The 25,405-nt window shown below is 38.7% G+C and overlaps 1 protein-coding gene across 3 annotated transcripts in view; it reads left to right on the top strand.

Annotated features, from left to right (window-relative positions):
* The window catches only part of zfand6 (zinc finger, AN1-type domain 6), a 64,212-nt gene that overhangs the window by 34,223 nt on the left and 4,584 nt on the right, over window positions 1-25,405 (top strand). For 2 of the 3 annotated variants that reach the window (XM_059952597.1, XM_059952596.1), the window contains 4 exons: window positions 3,633-3,741; window positions 16,435-16,530; window positions 23,171-23,280; window positions 25,134-25,250. In XM_059952597.1, coding sequence (XP_059808580.1) covers window positions 3,633-3,741; window positions 16,435-16,530; window positions 23,171-23,280; window positions 25,134-25,250 — 432 coding nt within the window. The remainder of the gene's footprint in view (window positions 1-3,632; window positions 3,742-16,434; window positions 16,531-23,170; window positions 23,281-25,133; window positions 25,251-25,405) is intronic. The other variant, XM_059952598.1, reaches the window with a different exon arrangement.

Raw genomic sequence — 25,405 nt, 5'->3', positions numbered from 1 at the left:
AGAATCTGGGAGGAAACCCATAATCACTTCAGTCCATGACGTATAGACAGAATTGCAAAAGGAAAGGTCCAAATAGTTTTTATAGCAAGGAAGATATGGAAAGGGATTGTAGAATTATCAAAGTTGATAGTAAATTTATTATCAAAGTACATGTGTCACTATTTACTAGCCAGAGATACATTTTATTGCAAAACAAAGAAACAATCAAAGACAGACAAATGACTAATGTGCAAAAGATGACATTGTGGAAATGGATACAAAAAAAAATAATATTGACAGCATGAGTCATAGAATCTTGAAAGTGAGTCCATAGGTTGTAGAATCAGGTCATTGTTGGGGTGAGTGAGGTAATCCACTGAGGTTCAGGAGCATGATGGTTGAAGGGTAATAACTGTTCCTGAACCTGATGGTGTGGCACTTAAGGCTCCTTTGCCTTCATCCTGAAGGCAGAAGCAGGAAGAGAACATGAAGGGTCCCTGACAGATGTTGCTTTCCTGCGACAGTGCTGCTTATCGGTGGTGTGGAGGGCTTTACTAGTGATGGGCTGGGCTGTATCCACTACATTTTGTTGGCTTTTCTATTCTAAGGCATTGGTGTTTCCATACCAGGCCATGATGCAACCAGTCAGTATACTCACCCCGCCGTGCATCTGTAGAAGTTTGTCAGTTTTTGATGTTATGACATATTTCATCTTTTGGGAACATCTCATAGGGTGACACCCGATGACTTAGTATGGCAGCTACACACTCATTAAGCTCCCTTTTCTCTGTAATGTGTTTCTTAATAACAAGGCTGTGAACATGTCCAGCAGGCCAGACTACATCAATAGAGAAAAAAACATAATATAGGCATGAAGGGCTAGTTCTGATTTAGAAAGAGTGTGCTACCTAAATTTCAAGAATTTGACTAGCGAAAGTTGCGTCATACCAAGATAAAAGATGAAAGATTGTTCTAAAGCTTTCATTGGGTCTTTTTGTAGCAGTCCTGCAGGCTACAGAGAGACATGTCTGAGTATGAGTGGGATGGGGAATTAAGATGGCAGACGACCAGAAATTCAGGCTTAGGCTTGGTCTTGCCAACTGAACTCGGGTGCTCTCAAAGCAGTGGCCTTATCTGCATTTGGATTCTGTAGTATAGTGCTATCATTCTGAACGCTAAATAAAATACACTAGATTGGAATAAATGAAAATAAATTGACATTTCAGATGGAAGTACTGTTCTGGTTCCTGGATGGTGAGTAGAGATGAAAGGATAGCACACATTACAATAGATGTGGATAATCAGACGACTTCTCCCTCTAACTTGAATTACATGCACCAGAAAAGCAGAGAAACTTGAGTTTCATCATTGCACGGAGGAAAGCACCCAGAAGATTAAGCTTTAACATAGAAATTAAAAGATAATATTGTGTACTAGTGCCTAAAATATGCAATAGTTAAATGAATAAATTCAGCAAAATATCGATTTCCTTTTGACTCGCTATAGATAACTTATCTTTAATATCAATGTTCAGCATTTTTATTGGCAAAGGTCTTCATCAAGTTAGAATACCTTGGAAACTCTGCTCATTTATGGGGCAGTGATGTGATCCCAAGTATGTAAAATGATTGAGATAATGATTGAATTTCCATCTTCCTTCCACTCTCATTTCTAGCTTTTCACGCATGTCAATTTATTTTGAAATCTACCCTGTACATATTAATATTTATAACCCTTTCAATTTTAATTGGCAATATATTATCATTTAAAGACATTAAAATTGTAAAAGTTATATTGGCTGGGGATCCATCCAGTTTGAAGATTTATTGGATACAACTTTTTGGGCTTCTTGCCAGAGCAACAGCTGACCAACATGCAAATCTTGACATATTGATTTAACCACTATTGAGGAATTAGTTTATGAAAATAACTTTGGTTCCCTATTTCCCCCTCTTTTGCTTTCTAAGGAAAGAATTTGTGACCAATTCCACCAAGTTCCATTTGACTTTCACTGGAATAAAAGATGGAGCAGATTAATCTTAATCCGTGTGATCCAGTCATCGTAGATTTATAGCAACTGATTTTAAAATACATAGTTTTAGAGACAAATCCTCAATTGTTGGCTTACAAAATCCTTTTAACTAGGCTAATAATTGCTTAAAACATATCTCAACTAGGAGAAAAATTCTTAAGGAAGCAGATAAAAGGGAAACAATAGATATAATTCATCTGGATGTAATACAGTGTTCAACAAGACACCAAACTTTGCAAGAAATGAGCCCTCAGTGCTAAATGATAGTATGGATGGAAGATTAGTTGACTAGTGGGTAAGAAGGAGTAGAGATATAAAGGCCGTTTTCAGGTTGACAACCTGTGACCATTAGATTACAAAGGGATTGGTATTATTATAATTAACTTCAGTGATTGAAAGCAGTGAACAAATATCATAGCCAAACGTGTTCATTCATAGCTTGTTACACCAGACAGTCAGCCATTCTTGCCTGGCACATAGTGTCAGGATTGGTCTTTTCAGATTAACCGGGTCCAGGTATGAACATTTCTGACTCAACCCTTGTTTTTTATGAGGCCGAGTGACTAGCTTGGTGCTCAACCTGGCACAGATGGAAAGCGTGCCTTGTGGGGTGTGGGGGGGCCGACTGGGCTTGAACTTGGGAGCCTTCGCTTCTGAAGTCTGGTGCTGATGCTGCTGCGCCACCAGCTGGCTACAGCCAAATGTGTGGATTGTACAGAAGTAGGTGGGACAGCAAGAGGGTTATACAAAAAGCTTACAGAAAGGTTAAATGAATGGGCAACTGGAGGAAAATGCTGGATATGTCATGATCAATTTGGATGGAAGATTGATTAAAAAATGTTATTTAAACGGAGAGAGACTGCCAGTAGCTGCAGTACAAAGTAATTCAGGATGACTAGTACGTGAAATAGACATCTAGTGTCCAGTTGCAGCAATTTATAATAGAACGCTTGTGGCAACTGGCCACACACTAGTGAAACTACACCAAGAGTACTACTGTTTTAGTCACCATATTCGGAAGGTACTTTATAGATGAAGGCGGTTAGGTTGATGAAAGATTATCAACCAGAAATGCTTTCTTCTGCAGATGCCACCTGACTCATATTTATAGCAGTTTCTGTTTCTTTTTCTGGTTTCTGCATTTACAGTATCTTGCCACTAGCCAGATGTCTTTGTTTAGTGATGTTAACTGAGAGATAAATGATTGGTGCCAGTAAGCTCAGGAGAATTATTGTATAAAGCCAGAAAATACTGGAAATCTGGAAATGCTCAATAAATCAGGCAGCATCTGTGGGGGGGGGGGGGGCGGGGAGAGAGAGAGAGAGAGAACAGTAAACATTCCAGATCCAAGGCTCTTCATTAATGTTTGCCTTCTCAATATGGATAGAGCCTTGGAATCAATGTGAAAACCCAACAATTGTAATTTAACACTTCATCTAATGAGAGTTATTGACCTGAAGTCTGGCTTAGCTTCTCAAAGTATTGAGGATCTCACACCTTCTGACTTCACTGCTCACTGACATTGAAATCTTTTGACCATAACTAATTAGATGCTAGAAACACTATATTAGCCATCTTTCACAATTCCATGTATAATTTATTCACAACTGTTCTCTTATAGGATCTGCCAACTTGAGCAGTTTAACAGATGTGTATCCTGTTCAATGCACAGAAGGAAACCCCTCAGAATTATCATCATCATTCTCTTCTTCTACATCTGGCCATTCTAGGTAATAAAGATAATTTAGTAGTGGGGAGTGAATGTGTAATTTTAGCCACTGTTTTGGTCAAGAGCAAATCAAAAATGTAAAAACTGATTATTTAGTAATTAATAAGTATTCATAATTAGCAAATGCTTTATCAATTTTATGAAATCAGTTTGAATGTTAGCAGAGAAATAATCAACATGTCACAAAGTGGGGTATGTTTACTTCGGTTTCTGATGATTCAGTTAATTTCTTGTAATCTCGAACAAAACAAACATCAATAGTTCTCTATTCAGTTATGGAGATCAATGTCTCCATGCCTTTTATTTAACATGGCAAAATACTTTATCTCTTAGCATAAATACTTCCTGCATTATTGAAACTATTACTCTTTTAGCTGTGTTTTACAAAAAATTAAGTACTTCAGAAATTGGAGCAGATGGGAGTAGGACAGCCAGCCTTTTGAGTCATTCATCAAAGCAGAATGTTACCTCTATTACCATTTTCCAGTACTTTTCCCATATCCCTTCACTCTCTTAACATCCAGCTATTTATCATTGTGTTTTGATTGAAGTTGGAGAGCCTCCCCAGCCTGTTCTGAAGGTAGAGAATTACAAAACATTGTGTGGTAAAACTTATTAGTCCAAAAAAGCCTAGGCTTCTCTGCCAGGGGTATCCTCCTGCATTTATTGAATTACCCCATATGGGGGGGGGGGGTAGTAAGTTTTAAGGTCTCATTTGTTCACTTAATTTCTCCTTGAATAACAAAATGTTCCAGCTTGGAGCCAGATTAGTGACTCTTCACTCTGCTCCTTCTGTGACAATATTTCTTTAAGCTAAAAGGATCAAAACTATGCACAATACTTTAAGTGTGTTCTTTAAGCAAGATGTCTGGTTTCTACTTAATGATTAGATATTCTTGTTCTCCTCTCCTCAGTGCTCATTTATACCAATTTTTCCATTGCTGCTGTGTGTCTATTCTCTTATTAATGTGGCTTCAGTCATTTTTATTAAGTTAAGGATATTATTTAAAGTGCACATTGGCATGTGATTTTGGGTTTCTGTTTCAAGAGCTATTGCCTTAATCATAATAAGGCTCAAAGAGTATTCATAAATCTTTTGGGGGGGGAGCAGTTTATCTGTAAGTCAAATTCAAATTTATTTCTTCCATCCCAACATACTTCTTTAATGCCTCTTTAAATGAATTTTCTTTAACTGTGTGGCATACTGCAGTAAGCTGAAAATAAATTTCATGTTAAAACAAGATCCAGATAAATTGCTCAGTAGAATCTGAGTTTGAAAATCATGTGAACTCATTACAATCATTCCCAAGAAGCTGGTGGGAAAACTGTCCGTGTTGGTTCTCAATATTTCCCTCTGTAACTAGATATTCTACTTCCTGACAAAGAGACCACAGTCCGTCTTCACAGCAGCGTCTTTGGCTTCAATACATTGAGCACCGGTATCCCACAGAGCTGCATGCTAAGCCTGCTGTTGATCACATTGTTAATGTGCTACTGTACTGCCAAGTTCAGTTTTAACTACATCATTAAGTTTGCTGATGATGCAACACTGCTTGGCCTCATCAACAACAGTGGAATGGTATAGAGGGAGGTGGTAGAGGAACTTATGGATTTGTGTAAACACAATTATCTGAGTCTCATTATGGATAAAACTAAAGAGATGATTGTGGACTCCAGGAAGGTGCAGGCTGACCACTCCTTACTGCACATCAATGGCTTCTAAGCGGACAGAGGCAGGAGCACCAAATTTCTTGGCGTTCACATTACTGACCATCTCACCCGGTCCCTGAACACACCGTTTTTAGCCAAGGGGCTACAGGAAGCACCACTTCCTGGAGAGACTGAGGCAAGTACAACTCCACACCTCACATTCTTACTGCATTCTACTGGAGCAGCATCAAGAGTGTCTTCAGCAGCTGCATCACCCTCTGGTATGGAAATCGCAATGCATCAGATCACGAGACCCTGCAATGGATTGTGAGGACTGCTGAAAACATCACTGGGGTCTCTTTCTCCTCGCCACTCCAAATTCAGGACATGTATCAGAAATGGTGCACATGCAGTGCCTCCAGCATTGTCAGTGGCCCCTCCTATCCTTCTCACAATCTCTTTGACCTGCCAGCAGGCAGAAGGCACCACAGCATAAGAACCAAAACTCAAGCTGGGTAACAGTTCCCCTCCCTCAGGCTGTTAGACTACTTAACACCCTGCTGCCCCTCCCCCCCCAGCACACAGAACACCCTGTTTGAATTCCCTGATCTTCCCCTCCCCCCACTCCTCTACACAAGCACACTCTCATCCTGCACTGGTCACTTTTCATCTTTTATTGCTGCTGTTGCACATATTTGTACTACTGCTATTCTATTATAATAGTGCCAGTGACATTACACCATCTAACATGAGCATACACCTCACACTTTATGCCAGGCCAAGCCACTCAGGAATTTGTGCTGATGTTGTTTTGGGACTCCATGTGCCAGATCATAACTGTGCTGTGTGTGACTATATGTACTGTGTTTCATACTTCGGTCCTAGAGGAGCAATGTTTCATTTAGCTGTTTGGTTGAATAACATTGAACTTGAAAGAGATGAGTAGGTGTGGGCCTTATTGTTCTACTAATCTGCACTTGACATGGTCATAGTTTATCTTTTGTCTCAACTCCCCTTGTTACTGTACTTAATTCTCATAAATTCTATAAAGCAATCAGATAACTTTATTTACCCATAAGTTGATTGGAATCTGGAAAGCACTACTTGAGTTGGTAGTGGAAGCAGATACACTTGTAACATTTAAGTCCATGTGGACAATGTCCGATTGCATATACGTCCAGTGTCCCAATCGGAGAACGTGACATAGCAGACGTAACCAATCCCGTGTATCAAGCATCTTTTGAGTGTAGTAGCGTTATCTCTCTATTTAATTTTCTTTTGAAAATATTACCTTAAAGTGCATCATGGCTTCCAAACGCAGCAAAACCACTCCTGGTGATAGTAGCAGCAAAAGGCAAAGTATATAATATGGTGTTTGCACAACGTCAAAATCACGTAACGTCCGATTTCACAGAACGTATCATGGACATCAAGCGCCACATACCAGTATATAAATGCGCTCTTGAATTGCCAGGACTCAGCTGCTGACAAATGTGATTTTGTAGATGAATAATTGATGGTTGTCCTGGATGTGATGGGACGAAGTTCCTATTTCTGTGCTTCGTGACTTATGAAACTCTTAAGCTGTTGACACAGATTTTGTTGTTAAAGATCTTCATGACTAGGGAACATTGGGTGGGGAAAGCTAAGAATAGTGGGTATCTGGAATGCAGTACATGAAAGGCTGGTGGAAGACACTTGCCGCATTTTATAACATTGTAGATAGATGTGCATTTGAAGGACAAGGCTATAGTCATTGAGCTGGGTACTGAGATAAATGATTTTTTTTGGTTAACTAACTTGCTCTAAAGCAACAGTTGCCCTCAGTAGAAAACGAAGCAACACAATATCCATACTATTCTATAGATTCTACACATACATTATGTAAGTTATAGATACATCGCAGAAACAAGCTCTTTGGCCCAATTCACCCATACCAACTAAGATGCTTATCTAAACCAGTTCCATTTGCCAATGTTTGACTCACATCCCTCTAAACCCGGTGTTCCCAACCTGAGGTCCATGGAGCCCTTGCTTACTGGTGTTGGTGAATGGCATAAGAAAGGAATGGGTTTAGAGTCTAAACCTTTAAACGTACTTATCAAAAAATGTAAGTGTTTTAGTTGTACCTCTCTCTACCACTTCCTTTGGCATGCTGATAAGTGTAACTCATTCCTGAGAACTGAAGGAAGGCAATATATTCTTTGAATTTAATATGTGAAAAGCATGTTCAGTTCTAAGCTATACATCGCTGAACTGGCCTTTCATCTCACCATATCCATACTGACCATCATACTAATCCTATAGCTTTAGCCCATAGCTTTCTAAGCCATGATGCTCATCTAAATACTTCTAATCCCTTTAAATATATTAGCACGTTTGCATCCATCTCTACCTCAGATGGTCTGATTCAGATTCCAACCACCCACTATGGGAAAAATTCTTCCTTATGGCTCTCTAAACATCTTGTCCCTAACCTTAAACCTATTTCCTCTAGGTTTAGAAACCTCTGCTATGATGAGAGGTTTCCTATTATTTACCTAATCCATGCCCCTCAAAATTTTGTGCATCTGTCAGATCCCCACCAGCCTCCTCCGCTCTAAGGAAAACAAACCCAGCCTGACCAGTGTAAGTTCCATCACATGTGATGTCCTGGTCAATCTCCTCTGCACCTTCACCTGTGCCTGACCAGTGTAAGTTCCATCACATGTGATGTCCTGGTCAATCTCCTCTGCACCTTCACCTGTGCCTGACCAGTCTCTAAGTTCCATCACATGTGATGTCCTGGTCAATCTCTGCACCTTCAACTGTGCATTCATGCTTTTTCTGTACTGTGCTCCAGCTGTGACTTAATTAATGTTTTGTATTGTTGTATCATAACGTCCTGTTCTTCCTTTCCTGTGGACCAGCCAGGCAAATATCCCAAATGCCTTAACTACCTATGCTGCTGCCTTCAAAGATCCTTTGTGTATTCCAAGGTCCTTCTGTTTGCCAGTGCTTACCAGGGTTCTACATTCACAGCTGTTCACTCATGTGCATTGAAGATTTTGTAGTGTGTTTTTACAATAACTAAGCAGCTAGATTATTTTATACATAGTACTTCTGTAGATTTCTCTACTATTTAATTGGTCGAAGATGTTTTTTTGCCACTGAACTAATAGTAGGAAAGGGAACAGTCAAATTACCCTGTTATGAATTCTGAGATATTTGAACTCTCCAAATCTGTTGCAATAGGGCAGTCTTTACATTGTTAATAAACTAGAAAACTAGAATAATAAGAGTCCAATCCTAATGTGATAATTCTTGAATAAGAATGAAAAATAAATTGGAGGGGAAAAATGTGACCTAGCTGATGTTCTTAATGAACGTTCTTAATGCTTAATGAACTTGGTCGGTCTAATGTACATATGGTGCTAGATGTTATTTTCTATGCTGACTGGCACAGGATCTCACCAAGCTATCTGCAGAGCAGTAGGAGTCTGTGATGTTGTGAGGAAGTGCTATATAGGTAGTTCTCCTGACATTTTCTGGCTAGGATGTGAGAAATCAGGCTTTGATCAATGTGGCTAAGGGCTATGAGGTGTTCGCTGTCAGCAAAAGGGGATGTTTCTAAAGAACGTTAGTGACAGCTGTCCAGCTGTCTGGGAGAGAGCAGATGGACAACAGTTGGAGTATGAGATAAGGACAGTTTGTAAGGAACAGGGAATAAAGCTGAGAAGTTGAGAGGGGAAGGGATGAAACGAAGGAGCATGACACTGAGGAGAGCCAAGGGTGAAAAAGAGGCAGTATGACAAACAGGTGAGGGGCCAGAACGGGGCAGCAGATGATGCTGCAGCGGAGTTTGAGGAAGAGGCTATGGGTAAGGTTGTCTCTGAGCATGCGTGTGTAGTCAGTAAATGGCTAAGCTAATTCTGCTTGAGCCTTGTCTTCTGTCTTACTGTATTTCATTCCCTTTGGCCCCTGGACCTGTAACTCCTTTGCAAATGTCAACCCATGTTTAAAGTGTTCATGCACATGCATCTTCCAGTGCTCAAAATTGCAATGGAAATAAGGCGTCCTTGACTTCAAAGAACTAATATGAAGAGAAATATTAAACAAGAGAAAATCAGCAGATTTTGGAAATCCAAGCAACATACACAAAATGCTGGAGGAACTCAGCAGGCCAGGCAGCATCTATGGAAAAGTACAGCTGATATTTCGGGCCAAGACCCTGTGTGTTGCGTGAAGAGAAATATGATTGATTCAGAGTTCCCTATGAAATGTCCCAGTGAAGCACTGAGTTTTAATACAAATGAAGTATAAATTCAGGTAACCACTTCTCAAGCAGGCTGCAGCTTTAGACTTGAGGGACCACTTGGCCTACTTGACCATGTGGAATCTTCACTGAACCTGTACAGTTCTACAGTCATTTCAGTAGTGGCAACATGTATTCAACAGAGTCTATCAATTCCATAATGCCTTGGACATGAGAGTAGAATTAGGCCTCATTGAGTCTGCTCTGCCATTCCATCATCTCTGATTTTATAATCCCTCTCAACCCCATTCTCCTGCCTTCTCCCTTTGTGGCAATGAACTGCACAGATTCACACCTTTTGCCTAAAGAAATTTCTCCTCATCTCTGTTTTAAAGAGCCACCCTTTTTTTTTCCCCTGAGGCAGTGCCCTCTGGTCCTAGACTCCACTGCTATAGGAAGCATCCCCACCATATGCATAACAAAGCTAATGCAGAATACTTAAGTTTGTTCCCCATTTCTTTGTCGTCCCCATTGCTAGCTCTTCATTATTTTCCAGCAGTCCAATGTCCATTCTCGCCCTTCCTTTATTCTTTATAGATATGAAAATACCTTTAGTGTCCACTTACATACAGCCAATTCCCTCAATCAGTGATCAGATCAGTGCCCAGTTTTGTCATGAATGCTGCTGGGCAATTGAGCAACAAGTTGGAGGAAGAGACTTTTGAGTGTTTACATCGTAATTGGTAGTGCTCACTCTTCTGACCTTGTGGCGGAAGGAATCAAAATTATTGCCCTTGGCCTCTGTCATAAGACTGGCTGTTTCGTCTCTGACTCCATCTCTTGTCATGTTAAATTTCAAGGTGAGCTTAATATTGTATATTTATGATGTTACCGATATTGAGTAGTATATAACATCTCTCTGCTCCAGGATAGGGCAGCAGGAGTTTTCTTATTAGTAATCTGATCCTACATTGTTTTCAGTGTTTTATCAATGATATATTTTCTTGTAAAGAATAGAACTTAGCTGTGATGTGATTGTGTGGTGAGTTCTTTAGGTAATGAAGTAATCCATAGCTGCAACATTCAGGCATGCTCCGGTGACTAACGTAATATTGGCACACGAGTGTTGGACCCTACAGGAATCCTACCAGTACTACCAATAAAAGAGAACTATCTTCTTTCCATGACACTCAGTCATATTACCATTGTTGTCTCCTCTACCACCAACATCCCGGAGGTAGCTGTTGGTTGGAATCTTGTCATTTATGTGGCTTTCATTTACCTGACCAGGTAATATTCTCGGTTTTCTTCTGCATATTGTCTCCATCAGTGATAAGGCAGGCATCAACAGCATAATAGCATAACATCAGGAGTGTTTGCCGGGATACAGAAGTAGTGTCTGTCCAGGTCAGCGTCACCCAGAGACACAAAGTACAAGTGACATTGTAAAACTAGTTAGAAGTGGGAACTGGAGAAGAAGGATGTTAGGAAAATTATAATCAGTAAGAGATACAGAACAAAGTGTTGGAAATGATTGGAAAATAGCAAATGTAATTCCTTGAATCAAAAAAAGCAAGAGGAAAGTTGGAAACAAAGGTTGAGTTTGCTTCATGTAGCTTAATAATTATAAGCTTAATAATTCAAGCAAAGACAATATGGTTCTGTAAAAGGGAAATCGCGATGGATCAAATTATTGGAGCTCTTTTTAAAAGTAACATGCTGTGGATTAAAAAGGTGTTATACTCAGATTTCCTGAAATAACCCGTAATGTCATTGTGAAAATCAAGCCACATAGCATAGGGAGAATGTATGGCATGTAATTAGAGTCACACAGCCATAAGGCTGCTCTTTGTACTAATCTCTTTTACCTAGTCTTGATCTGTGGCCTTCTTTGCCATGACAATTCATATGCTTTTCTAGGTAATACTAAAATTTAGCCAGTGCATTCCAGATTCTAGCAACTTACTGGGTGGAAAAAGTTCTTTAGATCAACCTTAAATCTCATACCCGTTATCCGAAACCTGTCACTTCTGGTTTTAGAGGCCTCTGCTATGAAGAAAAGCTTCTCGCTACCTAACCTACCTATTTTCCTTAATAGTTTTGGTAGATTGGCTGTCTAAACAGAGAATAGCTTTTTTTAGGCCATTTTCCAGTTTAAAAAAATTGAGTGGTGAACAATGGGAACTGATAGGGGCCAGGCCTCAACTTGTATTTGTATAAATGATTTGAATGGAAGCAATGATTGTATGGTTGATAAATTTTCTGATGATGCTAAAATAGGCATGAAAATAAGTCGTGAATAAAAGGCTACAAAAGAAAGAATGGGTGAAGTGCATGGGCAAAAATTTAGTAAATGGAATATAATAAGAGGACGTGAAATCATCAGGAAAGAGGAGTTCTTAGCAAAATGAGAGATTGCAAACCTGTGAAGTAGAGATTTGGTTATTTTGGTGCATGGTTTGCTAAAGGCTAGTGTCGGGTGTTGCAAGTGATCTAGAGAAGTAACATTCTCGCTGTTTGTTTCAATGAATACAAAAATAAGAGTTTATGCTTCATTTAGGATTTTGAAAGGTCACATCTGGAGCTTTGTGTACAGAGGTAGAAAGTTATTACTCATACTTCCCATGATAATGAAAAGGGTAAGAGGATGTGTGAGTAGTTGGGGACAAGGTGTTAAAGTGGCAATCAAATCAGCCATGATCTTGTTAAACGGCAAGAGGATCTGCAGGTGTACTGACACTTCTGATTGAATGCAGTGGATTCCATTTAATTTGGCCATCGATTATTCAAAGCAACCACTTATTTGAGGCAACTCTTACAGAACAAAAACTAATCAAGAAAAATGCAAGGATTCCCTTTTATTTTGGACACTATGCCGCTTAATTGGGCAGAAGACTTGCGGAATGGGTTCTAAGTAGCATCAGTCACGCACATTTGCAAGGTTTTTAGATGCTGCGCCGTGCTTAGAGTGAATAGTTTTCAAACAGGATTTGTTGCATGTGTTTGTGTTCAAAAAACAGTGACTTTTGTCACCGATAGTTGGCGAGAAATAACCAGTTAGACCATTCTGAACTATTTTGCTAACTGTGATTTCAAGCATTCAAGCTTAGAGATGCCAGAAATGGCCAAGAGTGAAAATGAAACTATTTCACTGCTTCAATAAGTTAGGAACTATGAAGAATTTGAAGGTATCAACAATCATCATGAATGTGTTACGGATTCAAGCAACAATAAATATGAGTGAGGCAGGGGTTTTTATAACAAATAACACGTTTATTAAACACTGAAAAACAAACCCCCAAAAGTAAACAAACCACTCGCGTAACCGGAAATCAGCTGCTGTGCAGCAGCTTAAACAGTTCTTAAAGCGATGTTGCGAAAACAGTTCTTCAAAGTAGTATTGCAAAAGTTCAAAATGCTTACAGTCCATTTAAGGGAGAGACTTTTTAAGACGATTTAAATTCTCTTTCAAGTCGTGTTGTTGCAATTCCCAGTCGAACTACTTTTCCCACGAAGAATTTTACGAAGATGAAATGTTACGGCTTAAAGGCACTGACCTTTCCTTTACAACACTGTACTCAATCCTTTCTGCTATTCACAGGGATTAACACGAGCACAGTCAACTTATTCCATCCGAATGAGGATCAAACAAGGTTGAACCTGTTTCACTGTCGAAACCGATTCTCCTCGATCTTTTAACTCCCGAACTCAGATCTTCACTCTCCACTGATTCTCAACAAGCAGTATTATAAAGAAACTGCTGGCAATGACCTTTTAAACTTTAGGCATTAGATAAAACTTCAACTTTCAACTAAACTGCGTCATAACATTAAATCATGCAATGGCATGAAGTCAACATGGCAAATCCAGCCACAAACTGCCCCTCCTCACAGGGATGGGTCCTCCTTTTATACCCTGTTTTTTAAAAAAAAACGGTCACATGACCTGTACTGGCGGGAAAATGACATCACTCCACCATCACAAGACCATTACCTCAAGTCCAATATAGCTTCAACACCAGTCACGTGACAAGTACACCACTGTCACGTGTCATGGGTACGTAACAAATGTTATAATGAAAATGAAGATTAAGAGGAGGCAGTCATCGGGTAGCATTGTATGAAGGCAGTCGATTACTTGCAGTAGGTATCTGCCTGAATTTTGTTCATGGTGTACACTGGATGAATTCCTTCAGTATCTTATTAGGAATTAATATGGTATTATAGTACTGTAGCACTATTGGTAGTGTTCTAATTTGTTCTGTATTTCATTTAAATACATCATTTGTTACTCTGTTTCTTTTATATACCTCTTTAACTATTTCCATGCAACTTTGGCTAATTGGGTCAGCCTGATGTGTCACAATTAACTAGAATTGACCGTACTCTTGTAGCTTCTACCAGCTGCATAATGCATGCTATGCAGTTCATCTGGATTTAAAACAAAAAACAAGCTGCTGGAGGAATTCTGCAGGTCAGGAAATGGACAATAAAAATTTATCTTGGCAAATGCTGCCTGACTCCAGGAATTCCTCTGTGTTGCTTTTGCTCCAGATTCCTGAATCTGCAATCTCTTGTGTCATCCGTTCACCTGTGCTTCTAGGGCAGAACCACAAGGTGTGATCCCTACCATCACGCCAATCCTGCCTTCCAATGCTGTCTGTGATTTCTATTGGTTTGGTTTCTTCCCAGATGCCAAAGCTGAGTGGGTTAATTTAGTGGGCCTAATTGACTGCTATAAAATTTCCCCTTTAGGAAGGTAACAGGTAAGATTGATGGGAATATAGGGAGAACAGGTTACAGAGAAAGGGAGAATAGGTTACAGGGAAAATAAATTTGCGGAATGTTTTTAATAGGTTAAGTGACTGTGTGACTTAAGAAAATTAACACCAGGTTGAGAGTAAATGCTGACCTTGTTGGCAATATTCCTATCAGAATTGTATTTTTTAATTATCAGGATTTACCACTGGTTAAATGCTTTACATATGAAAGCATGGTTTAGTGTCTTCGGATATCAGAAGGTAATGCAGAACAGACCTGCCAGAGGTTTGAGTATAAGATACAAGAATATTAAAAATGAGCAATTCAGTCTCAAAGAAAGTTCTCAACCAATTCAACAAAGATTCAAAGTACAATTTTTATCAGAAGTATGTACATAGAATACAACTCTTCCTGCAGGCAGACATGTAACAAAGAACCATGGTACCTGTTCAAAGAAAAAAAACATCAAACTCCCACAGGCACAAAAACATATAACAAATTATGCAAACAACAACAAAATTGAGCAAAAATACAAAAAGTAAAACACAAAATCAAAAACTATATTTCAGTCATTCAGCATCAAACCAGGAATCCAGAAGAATTCAGTTTATTTCTGTTCACTGCTACTAGCCAACTGCAGGCCACAGATCCAATCTTCGCCAAAGTACCCCAGTCAGACTGGGGGGGAAAAACAGCAAAAGAAAAGTAACCAGAATTCAGGAACACATTCAACATTGCATTATGAGGAAGAACTGGGCAGAGGACAATATTAAGACAACAGTCCTCTTATTTTGTGATTTTTCTCAACGAAGTTCATAAAGATTAGGTCCTTGAAATTATATGGCAAATGAAATTGTAGGCGATGTTTTTTCTTGCTAAGCCTCAAGATTGGTAATGACCAAAATTGGCAAGACACTGACAATTCATTACATTTCTTATTTCTGATTTTTGAAATTTATGCAGCCTCTTTCTAAGCTTTTTGCAGCTTCATCCTGCATCTAAGTTAGGATTAAATATCTTTGACATTTCTTTTGCTTTACAAAAAATACACTTGGTTTGAGATTTACCTTCAGTTTCTACATACTTATCACTGGGTTAATGCACCACCTAAGTAAGTTCTCGATCTTCATTACATGCTGGAATTTCAAAAGTAGTAGCTAATTAATGCTTTAATGGAACTTGCTCAAATTTCCTCTCTTGCACAGCTTTCAAATTCAAACTTTTTTTAGGAGTGATTTGGGGGTTGGGGGGAGGGTATTTGGCTGGAGAATTTTTAAATTGTTAACTTTACTGCATTTACATCCTTAGCCTTTAGGACTCAATAATACTAAAGTTAATAAGTTAACTGGAAAACTGATGTTTAATGGGTTTGTGGAAATTCTTTGCATTTTACATGAAAATGTTTTTTTTAAGTCAGCAGGTCAACCAGAACCAATAGAGAACAATAGAGCTAATATTTCAGATCAGCAGCCTTTCAACAGAACTTATCAGCTCATCAGCCTAAAATATTATTTTTTTTCTCCACAAATGCTTAGTCCTTGCTGAATATTTTATATTTCAGCTTTCCAGAGTTCGCTGTTTTTCACTGTTTCATTGGATAATGCTTGGAATGATATGGCAAAGAATTTCCCACTCAAGTGTCCAAAGTTATTGCAGTTGAGTGTTATTTTGTAGGCATCAACATTTTGCTGCATCCCAAAGGCCATGATTCCAGCCACAATGATAGACTGATCTAACCAAATGCAGTTGTTAAAGATTAATATAGACATCTTCCTCATACCAACCCATCTGTAAGAAGAAACTGATTAAAACCAGTATACAGCAAGTAATACGAATTAAAGGATTACCTCCCCCACCCCCGGAAATTCTCAAATAGTGGTCACCTTTCAGCAAACTAATAGCTACTCATCATTATAACTATATTGTAAATTGTATTTTAGGTTAAGGTGTATGTTTTTTTTACTTTTATAATTTTGTTAATTTGATTTTAAAATATAGTAAGGTATGGAGAAAGGATGTGTGAAATGTTGTATGTTTACTCATCCTTCAGTCCACAACCTGTAATGGGAAGAGGGAAAAGGGGAAGAAAACAAAAAGAGAAGAAGGGAAGATCTATTAAAAAAGAGGGAAGAAAGGGAAGGAAGAGGTAAGAAAAAGTAAAGGGGCTAGAAGCGAAGTGAAATTAAATGAAGGTTAAGGAAAACATAGGAAAAGTTAGAAACTAAGATTTTATGATTTGATGAAATGGGCAATGTGTATAGTGAAAGAGTATTTTGGTGCTTTTTTAAAAAAAATAAAAGTATATGGTGATCCTCTCCACTAACAGAACTTCAGTAAATATTTGAAACAAAGCACAAAAGCTGCCAGTGTTAGAAATCTGAAATGAAAACAAACTTGTGAAGATCCTAAGCAGGTCAGGAAGCACCTGTGAAGAGACGTGCTGAGTTAGAGATCAATCAGACCAAAAAATTAAGGGTTGTTGATCTGACGCATTAATTCTGCTTCTCTCTGCAAATGCTGCTTGACCCTCGGTATTTCCAGCTCTTTTTGATTTTGTTGCTAGTTATTTGTTAGCTTTCAACAGAACTGTGCTAGTGAGACTAATGTAACATTTTGTGACAATATTTGCAGTAGTGTCACATTTTTTGGGTCAAATTGGCATTAATCTTTTACTTGTGTTTCCTCACAACAGCCCTGCATGGTGAAAAAAAATTATTCCAATGTTAATGCAATCTTGGCTTATAATCAAAGAAACAGAGAAAATCAAAGTGGGAGTAGGCCCTTCAGTTCTTTAGACCTAGCATTTTCATTTAACGTGGTCATCAATGTGAACATCCATTCCAGTACCCTATGCTTTCTCCTCATGTCTCTTGATCTACTTAGCATTAAGAAATATATCTGTTATCTCCTTTGATTATATTTAATTCTAAAATGAAAAATTCCAACATCTCTGATTAAGGAAACTTTTGCTTTTCTCTTGAAAACGCTAAGTGATTAAAGTATGCAGTAGCTTCTACCAATCCTCTTGCATTCCCAACATCCACTAAATTGAAGATGTAACCTGTATGAAATGGCATTAGAATTCAAACTCTGAATAAAGGCCAATATTTTATTCCGCAAAACTAGAAATAATTATTTTCCTAACTTAAGCAGCTATAAAGATACTTAAGGTTTAGGAATATTTTGGGTATGGAATTGATGTGTCTGATTGAATTGTTTTTGTTTCTAATATGCCCTTACCGTGTAATAAGGAGACATTAATGAAAATTACTTCAGGGAAATTTCTGGAAACACAAGAACTCAGAGTAAAGAACTGTGATCTATTATTTTTGTGAATTTTGATTTGAAAATAATGATTCTTTTATTTAAATTTGCTCAGACCAAGAAATCAGGGATTTTTGAAGACGAGGAGAAGGGAAATACAGTATGAATTCCAAGTTGAAATGGAATTTTCCAAGCTGTTTGGTTCCTTTTAAAAATATTGAGCAGCATTTACAAGTGCTATTTGACAAGTCCTAAAGCCCACTGAATCCTCCCCAAATATCAAGTAAATTTTTGAATATTGATGTTATAAGTTTGTTCCTTTATTCATCTTGATTTTTTACCCTCCTGACCCATTACAGTGAATTTTGTTTGACCACTGAGCCTATTTTGCCAAATAGAGGGGAATTTGCCTGGAGAATTGGTGCAATATTGAGGCCAAGATTACCTCTGATTCAAAATGATACTTTTGGCTGTTCTTGTGAACATTAGAGAGAAAACCATAAAATATTTTCACACACATATTGAAGTGAGGTGTCCATTGTTTATTTTCTTTGTGGAACAAGACCCTAAAATGTAGATTTCATCAATGCAGATTAATTAGGGCCCTGAGGCAAGATTTAAATCATATAAGGCAACAATGGCCAGAAATCTCTGAGGTTGTAAACAAGAGGTTTCAAGTAAGAATGTGGTGAGGAAGAAATTGTATATAAGAAACTGACTTGAGAAGGGGTAATGCTGAACAAAGAATCATGTATAGTACATCATGTACATCAAGACTAGTACATTTTGGTGCATTAAGTGGCTGTCCCATTTAGCCAGTTTCATGAACCTAATTAAAAAGATACTTTAAAATTTTTTTTAAAATGACAAGCTGAGTAACAAACTATATATTTCAATAAAATACAGAACAAATTAGAACATTGCCAATGCTACTACGTTGCTGTAAAACTGCATTAGATTGCCATGGTTGTCTACAAAGGAATTCATGTGACGTATGCTGTCGAGTATGTGGTATCCAGGGAGTCTAGCACCTCTAGTGAAGGGGCTTGTGATGACCATTCTGGAGCAGCTCACTCACCTTTGGTACCCAGTAGACACTCAGCTTTCGCTTCTGGCTCCAAATAGCTGATTGCATGTGACAGTGGCCTGGTACATTATTTTGACAGACAGGCAAAACCAAGTGAGAGTAGCCAGCTGGCTTTGTACCCCAGTGAAATTGGGACGTGCCTGTCCTAGTGTGTGAATCAGCTCTGGCGGACTGAGTGGCACGACGGTGAGATCCAACGACTACACAGATGGTTTTGAAATGGTTCGTAGAGAATGAAGGGCACGATAAGGCAGTGAAGTTACGGGTATCCAGTGCAACCAAGGTAGACCCTCATTTGTGACAACTACTTGTACCACTGGACCCAGACTTCCAACGTTGAGACTTTGGAACTGTCCCATGGCAACAGCTTTTCCACTTTAAAACTCTCCAGCACACATTTTACTGTCATCGTCAGATATGACGGACAACCAACACACAGCTGTGTTCTTTTGACTGTAAATTAAATTACCACAAATGCCTAGAGCAGATAATGGACTGCCTCATATAATGCTTTCAAGATTATTGTCAATACCTTAATTATTTATAGTTCCTAACTTGTTGAAGTATTGAAATTCAGTTTCAGTTCTGGTTACTTCTGGCATTTCCAATCCTGAATGCTTGAAACCGCAGTGAGCAAACAATTCTAAATTGTCATGCTACTTATTTCTCACCAATTATCAGTGACAAAAATCACCTATTTAAAATTTGTTTGGTGTACTGTCTAAAGGCCACACAAGTTTGTGTGATTGAGTAGTTAGAAACCGTTTGGCATCAGTCTCACAAAATGCTGGAGGGAGGGAGGAATAGTATACCAGGAAAAACCAAAAACTAAAACATTGCAGCAGTTGTAGGCTATTCATCCCCTTTTGCTCAGTACTTAGTTGAATCACCTCTCCAGCTATTACAGCCAGTAATCTTTCTGATTAAGTCTCTTGTTTGCACAATGTGATGGAGCAAGATTTGCCATTCCTCCTTGCAAAATTGCTCAAGCTGTGCCAGGTTATTAGGGAGTGGCAGTGCACAGCAGTCTGGAGGTCTTGCCAGAGATGTTTGATTGGGTTAATGTCTGGGCTCTGACTGGGCCACAAGGACATCAATTTTTTTCATTTTTAGCCACTCCATTGTCACTCCAGCAGTGTGTTTTGGGTCATTGTCCTTCTGAAGGATGAACTATTTGAGCTTTCTAACAGAGGCAAGCAGGCTTTTATCCAGGATCTCTCTGTATTTAGCAGTATTCATCTTCCCATCAATCCAGACCATATTTCTAGCCCCTGCTGCTGAAAACCATCCCCACTGCATGATGCTACATCCACCATACTTTACAGTAGGGATGATGTTATCTGGCTGATGTGCCATGTTAGATTTGCGCCATACATAATGTTGAAGCCAAGAAGTTCCACTTTAGTCTCATCCAACCACAAGACCTTGTTCCACATCTTTACAGTATCTTCTAAATGAAGTTTTGCAAAGTCTTTATGGGCAAGGATATGCTTTTTTTTAAAGCCAGGGCTTTTTCCTTGCCATTCTTCCATAAATGCCATTTTTGTGCAAGGGCTTAGAGATTCTGGAGCCGTGAACTTCATCTTCAGTTACAGCCACTGAGTTCTGCAGCTCACTCAGAGTGACTGTTGCAATCACAGTAGCCTCTTACAAAAGCCATTCTTTTCTGGTGATTATTTTTAGAGTGGCTGCCTGACCTAGGTAGCGTGGCTGTGGTTTCATATTCTTTTCCAATTTTTCACAATGGACTGCACTGAGATCTGAGGTATGTTTTTTGAGATGACCTATCCCCAACCCTCTAGATCCCTCTTTCCTCTATTCCCTCCTCTCTGCTGGGCCCCTCACTTCCATCCCCTAACCTAACCCAGCACACACACTTATCCTCTCTGGTCCCTCAGCTCCATCCCCTAACCCTGTGTGTATTTGTGTGCAATGGATTCCAGTTAATTGTGCCATTGGGGCAGCTGCTTATGAGACAACTCTTGCAGAACAAAAGCTAATTGAGACCACTGCTGGGATTCCCTTTGTTTATTTGGGACACTATGGTGCTTAATTGGGACAGGAGAATGTTGCCAAACACATTTTTACTAGCTTCATTTGTGTGCTGTAATGTGGCTATTAGATACTACACCATGCTTAGAGCAAACACTTTTCAAATATGGCCAGTTGTGTGTGCTTGTGTTCAAAAAGTAGTGATTTTTGTCACTTGATAGCTGACGAGAAATAAACAGTAAGACAATTTGAACTGTTTTGCTCACTATGGTTTCAAGCATTTAGGTGTGGCAATGCCAGAAACACCTGGGAGTGAAAATGAAATGATTTCACTACTTCAAGTTAGGAATTATGAAGAATTTGAAGGTATCAACAATCATCTTGAATATTACAATGAAAATGGTGACTTGGAGGATGCAATCATTGCTAGCTTTGTATGAAGGCGGCCCATTATCTGCACTAGGTGTTTGTGCTGATTTTGTTTATTGTGTACATTGGAATACTATTGGTAGTGTTTTAATTTGTTCTGTATTTTAGATACAATTTGTGACTCAGTTTGCTGTTTTTATACCTTTTTTAAATAATTTCTATGAAACTTTGGCTAATTGGGGCAGCTGGTTAAATGAGCCAAAATGTATTGGTCCCAATGTGCCCCAATTAACTGAATCCACTGTATATGTACTGTATGTGTGTTTGTAATACAGTCCAAATGGCAGTAGGAAGACTGTAAGAAGGAAAATAGAATAATTGCAATTTGAAGTGGGGGGGGGGGAATGCCTCAGAACAATGCTGGTCTCAAAATAGGAACACAATTTAATAGACACAAAGTGCAGACTGAAATGGATTGCAGCAATGTTTTTCATGCAGGATATTTTCAACAGATGGAAGAAATAATATCGAATGCAAAATTCAAGTTGTTCCTAGCTTGAACCAATGACTTCAGTAAGATCTACTACAATATGAAGGCTTTGTAAATACAAACTTATTTGCAATAGATCACAATCGGTGCTTTTGGAAGTCCAGAAACTGACAAATAACAATTCAGAACTTCACAGCAACTTCTTGAGAAGTAAATGGAAAGTGGTTTGGAGAATGAAATCTAAATATGAGTCAGGATGTAACTCAGTATTGAAGTTGTGAAGAAAGAACAATGGTAGCTAACAGTACAAATGTAACCTGTTTTTATTGAACAGGCAGAAGTGCTGGAGAAACTTAATGGATCAGGCAGCATCTGTAGAGGGAAAAGGACAGTTTCACATCACAGTCTCATTTGTTATGGTCTTTTTTCCCTCCATAAATGCTACATAACCTGCTGAAGTTCCTCCAGCTCCTTTGTGTGTTGTTCCAGATTCCAGCATCTGGAGTCACAATTTGATACAAAGCCTGTTACTCTTAAATTGTAGAGTCTTTGGTTTGCTAAAGGAAGCCTGTGGGGCCTTATAAATCTAAAGAATGACTGAGGAAAGATTCAAAAGTCAAAATAAAAGAACTTGATAAATGGCAAACACGAGAAAATCTGCAGATGCTGGAAATTCAAACCACAACACACACAAAATGCTGGTGGAACACAGCAGGCCAGGTAGTATCTATAGGGAGAAGCGCTGTCGACGTTTCGGGCCGAGACCCTTCGTCAGGACAGTGCTTCTCCCTATAGATGCTGCCTGGCCTGCTGTGTTCCACCAGCATTTTGTGGGTGTTGATAAATGGCAATTACTTAGGGTGATTAAATGAGCTGTGGTCTTAAGGTCAAGGAAAGTAAATGGGAGATTAGAACACCATGATAGATTCCCTTTGTTGCAAGCCATTTACACTAAACATACAATACATCTGACAGAGATTGCAAATTATTTATTCAGATAACTCTCTGGAGGCATTCTATTGATGTAGAATCTGAGGCTAGGGTTGTCAGAGAAAAAGTCTTTGTTTGTCGCAGAAATAGTGTTGCCCTAGGGAAGGATGTATGATAAAATAGGCATCTCAGCAACTTTCCCAAGTGGGCTGGGCCTGGAAATTTATTGAGCAGTGTGAATATTGAAAAATTCTGCCACATTTTCCCATGCACTGCACTGACTTAATGATAAATTCAAGATGGTATTCAAATTCATAATTCATTCAATAGGTGGTGAAGAAATTAAGTATTGCATTTACGAAGAGAAAGCAGAATAAGAGCTCGTTTAAAATAGTTGAGGAAATGAAATCTAGCACAGAGAAAAAGAGCCTAATGCAGAGGTTCCCAGCCTTTTTTTATGCCATGAACCAATACCATTAAGCAAAGGGTCCCATGGATCCCAGTTTGGGAACCCCTGGCCTAATGGTTTCCTACTCCTAAAGGATTGGAAGGTGTTCTTCTATTTCCAATTATGAATTAAATTCTATTTAGTTATGCTGTATAGCTACTGTATTAAATTTATTATTTGTTCAAACTTGCTGTTTTCTTTTACAGATCAGTGTCCAATCAGTTGCTGCTAGTATCTGAAGAATCTGTAACAAATCCCCAAAGCGATGGAGAACGTACAGAAGATAAACAAGAAATATCCAAAAAAGAATTACAGGGTAATTTTATTTCCAAGTATCATTTAAAGACCCTTTGAAAACAAAAGGCATATTTTGAAATGAGTTTGAATGCACAAGGATGCTTGTTAGAGCAAGCCGTCCTATGAAAAAAATAAGAGTTGATATAACCTGAGACTTGCAGATTAGGGGTAAATACAATTGTATAATATCCTTAATTTTGTCAAGAATAGTTCCTCAGTTGTATCGTGTGAAGCCTCACCGTACAGTCACTTCTATTCAGGCAAAATCTCAACTTAATGGTTTGCACCACTTTCCTTCCATCTTTGCCTCCCGTTCTTCCTCTCTTTAATGTCAACCCTGCTTTTCAACTCTACCTAGCTCACTCCCTTCCCCTAATGGTTTAATTCCCCATTCCTCTCTGCTCTTTAGCCCCACAGACCTGCTCTCTCTGGTTGTTTACAGCAGTTTGACATGGCTGGCTCAGCTTTATAGAGCACAAAATGAGAGTGGAGTTGATGGGCCAAATGGCCTGCCTGCTCCTGTATGTTAAATGCTGAAGAAACTCAGTAGTCAGGCATCATTGATACAGGGAAGTGGACAGTGAACATTTTGAATTGAGATCCTTAAACTCAACTCAGTTCCTCCAGTATTTTTTGTATGTTTCTCCAGATTCCAAAATCTCCATTCTCTTGTGTCTTCGTTGGGTTAACTTTATGCTTGAAGGAATCTCTTTTCAAATTCCTTTGAAAATTCACTGCCCATATCATTAACCGATCCTGATTCTAACCAAATATTTTGTCTAGTTTTCATTAGAAATTGGGGAGGAGGGGGGAGCAGATGGTGAATCGTTGGGAACACTCAGCATATCAGAAAATCTCTTCAAAGACCTGCTTGTTTTAGTGAATTTTACATTCCTATAGTGCAACTTCACTGGCTATTTTTCTCAGGCCACACTTGGAGCCTTCAAACTTTGTGAATTAAATCACGTTTCCCCTTGATTCATTATTGAACAATGTAACTATTTACCCCTTTAGCTAATTCAGAACGTTCTCTGCGTCATTGCGTTTCTCTGTTGCAACAGCTGAGCTAACACAGTATTTGACCTGAATCCATGTTGAATGTTAGAGGGGAAAATAATCCATGTTTACTTTATCCTTGTGGAAACCTGTCCCCTGTATGTAAGCCAGAAGTAGCCTGGATCTATCAAGTTTTAGCTTACATAGTTAGAGTAACCATTTGAGCATAAATCTCTGTTGGTAACTGAAACTAGAGTGATGGTACTTCCAGAGGGAATGAAGTTTTTTTTTTAAATTGTTAATAAATTTTAGTTTAACTTTTGAAAATTAAGTTATTTACATAAAATATATAAATATTTTGCAGATAACAAGAAATTCATTTGTGGAAATGGTTGTAGCAAAGATTAAAGTAGTATAGTGGAACTGATTTTCATTTTTTTAAAAAAGTGCCTGAAATTGAAAATGGTCTGATTCTTGTGGCAGATTTGGGTGGGAAGCAACAGTTAGAGAAAGCAACGCTGGACAGTTGTGACAAATCATTAGTGGACAATAATGGTGAAAACTTTTCCATGGATAGTTCAGATTACTCCAGTTCATCCAAGAACACAGACACAGGGTACAGCTATGATGCTAGCACAGAGAGTGAGGCAGACGACTACATACCGCTGGAAGAGGTTTCACGGAGGACTAAGAGAAAATTAGAAGAGTCATTCACAGATCTAGGTAAAACAATTTCTCCTTGGGGCATGTACTTTTGTGTGATAAAGCTTACCAGTTCTTGCTTTCCCTGTCTCTTGCCACTCGTTCCCGTAGATATGTCATTGTGAGATTAATGTGCAATTCTGTCTTTATTGAATTTCTATTTATCTGTTACAGCCTCTACATCAAAAGAAATTGCACAGACTTCTTCTGATGGACAGGACAAGTCCCCTGAAAAACCCAAACAGAAGAAGAATCGTTGTTTTACCTGCCGCAAGAAAGTGGGACTTACAGGTCAGTATGATCCACAGAAAGAATACACACTAGGCAAATGTGTTGAATGATTAGCTCTCTGTACTGGGGGGAGAAAAAGTAGGAATCTGTCTTCTATCTTTCCAATACAGATGAATGGTCTCGACCTGAAATGCCAATTGTCCATTTCCCTCCCT

Source organism: Hypanus sabinus, chromosome 28 (assembly GCF_030144855.1).
Source record: "Hypanus sabinus isolate sHypSab1 chromosome 28, sHypSab1.hap1, whole genome shotgun sequence".
NCBI classification, from domain to species: Eukaryota; Metazoa; Chordata; class Chondrichthyes; order Myliobatiformes; family Dasyatidae; genus Hypanus; species Hypanus sabinus.
The sequence above is the reverse complement of the archived record's forward strand: the minus strand, read 5'-3'. Positions and strand labels throughout refer to the sequence as shown.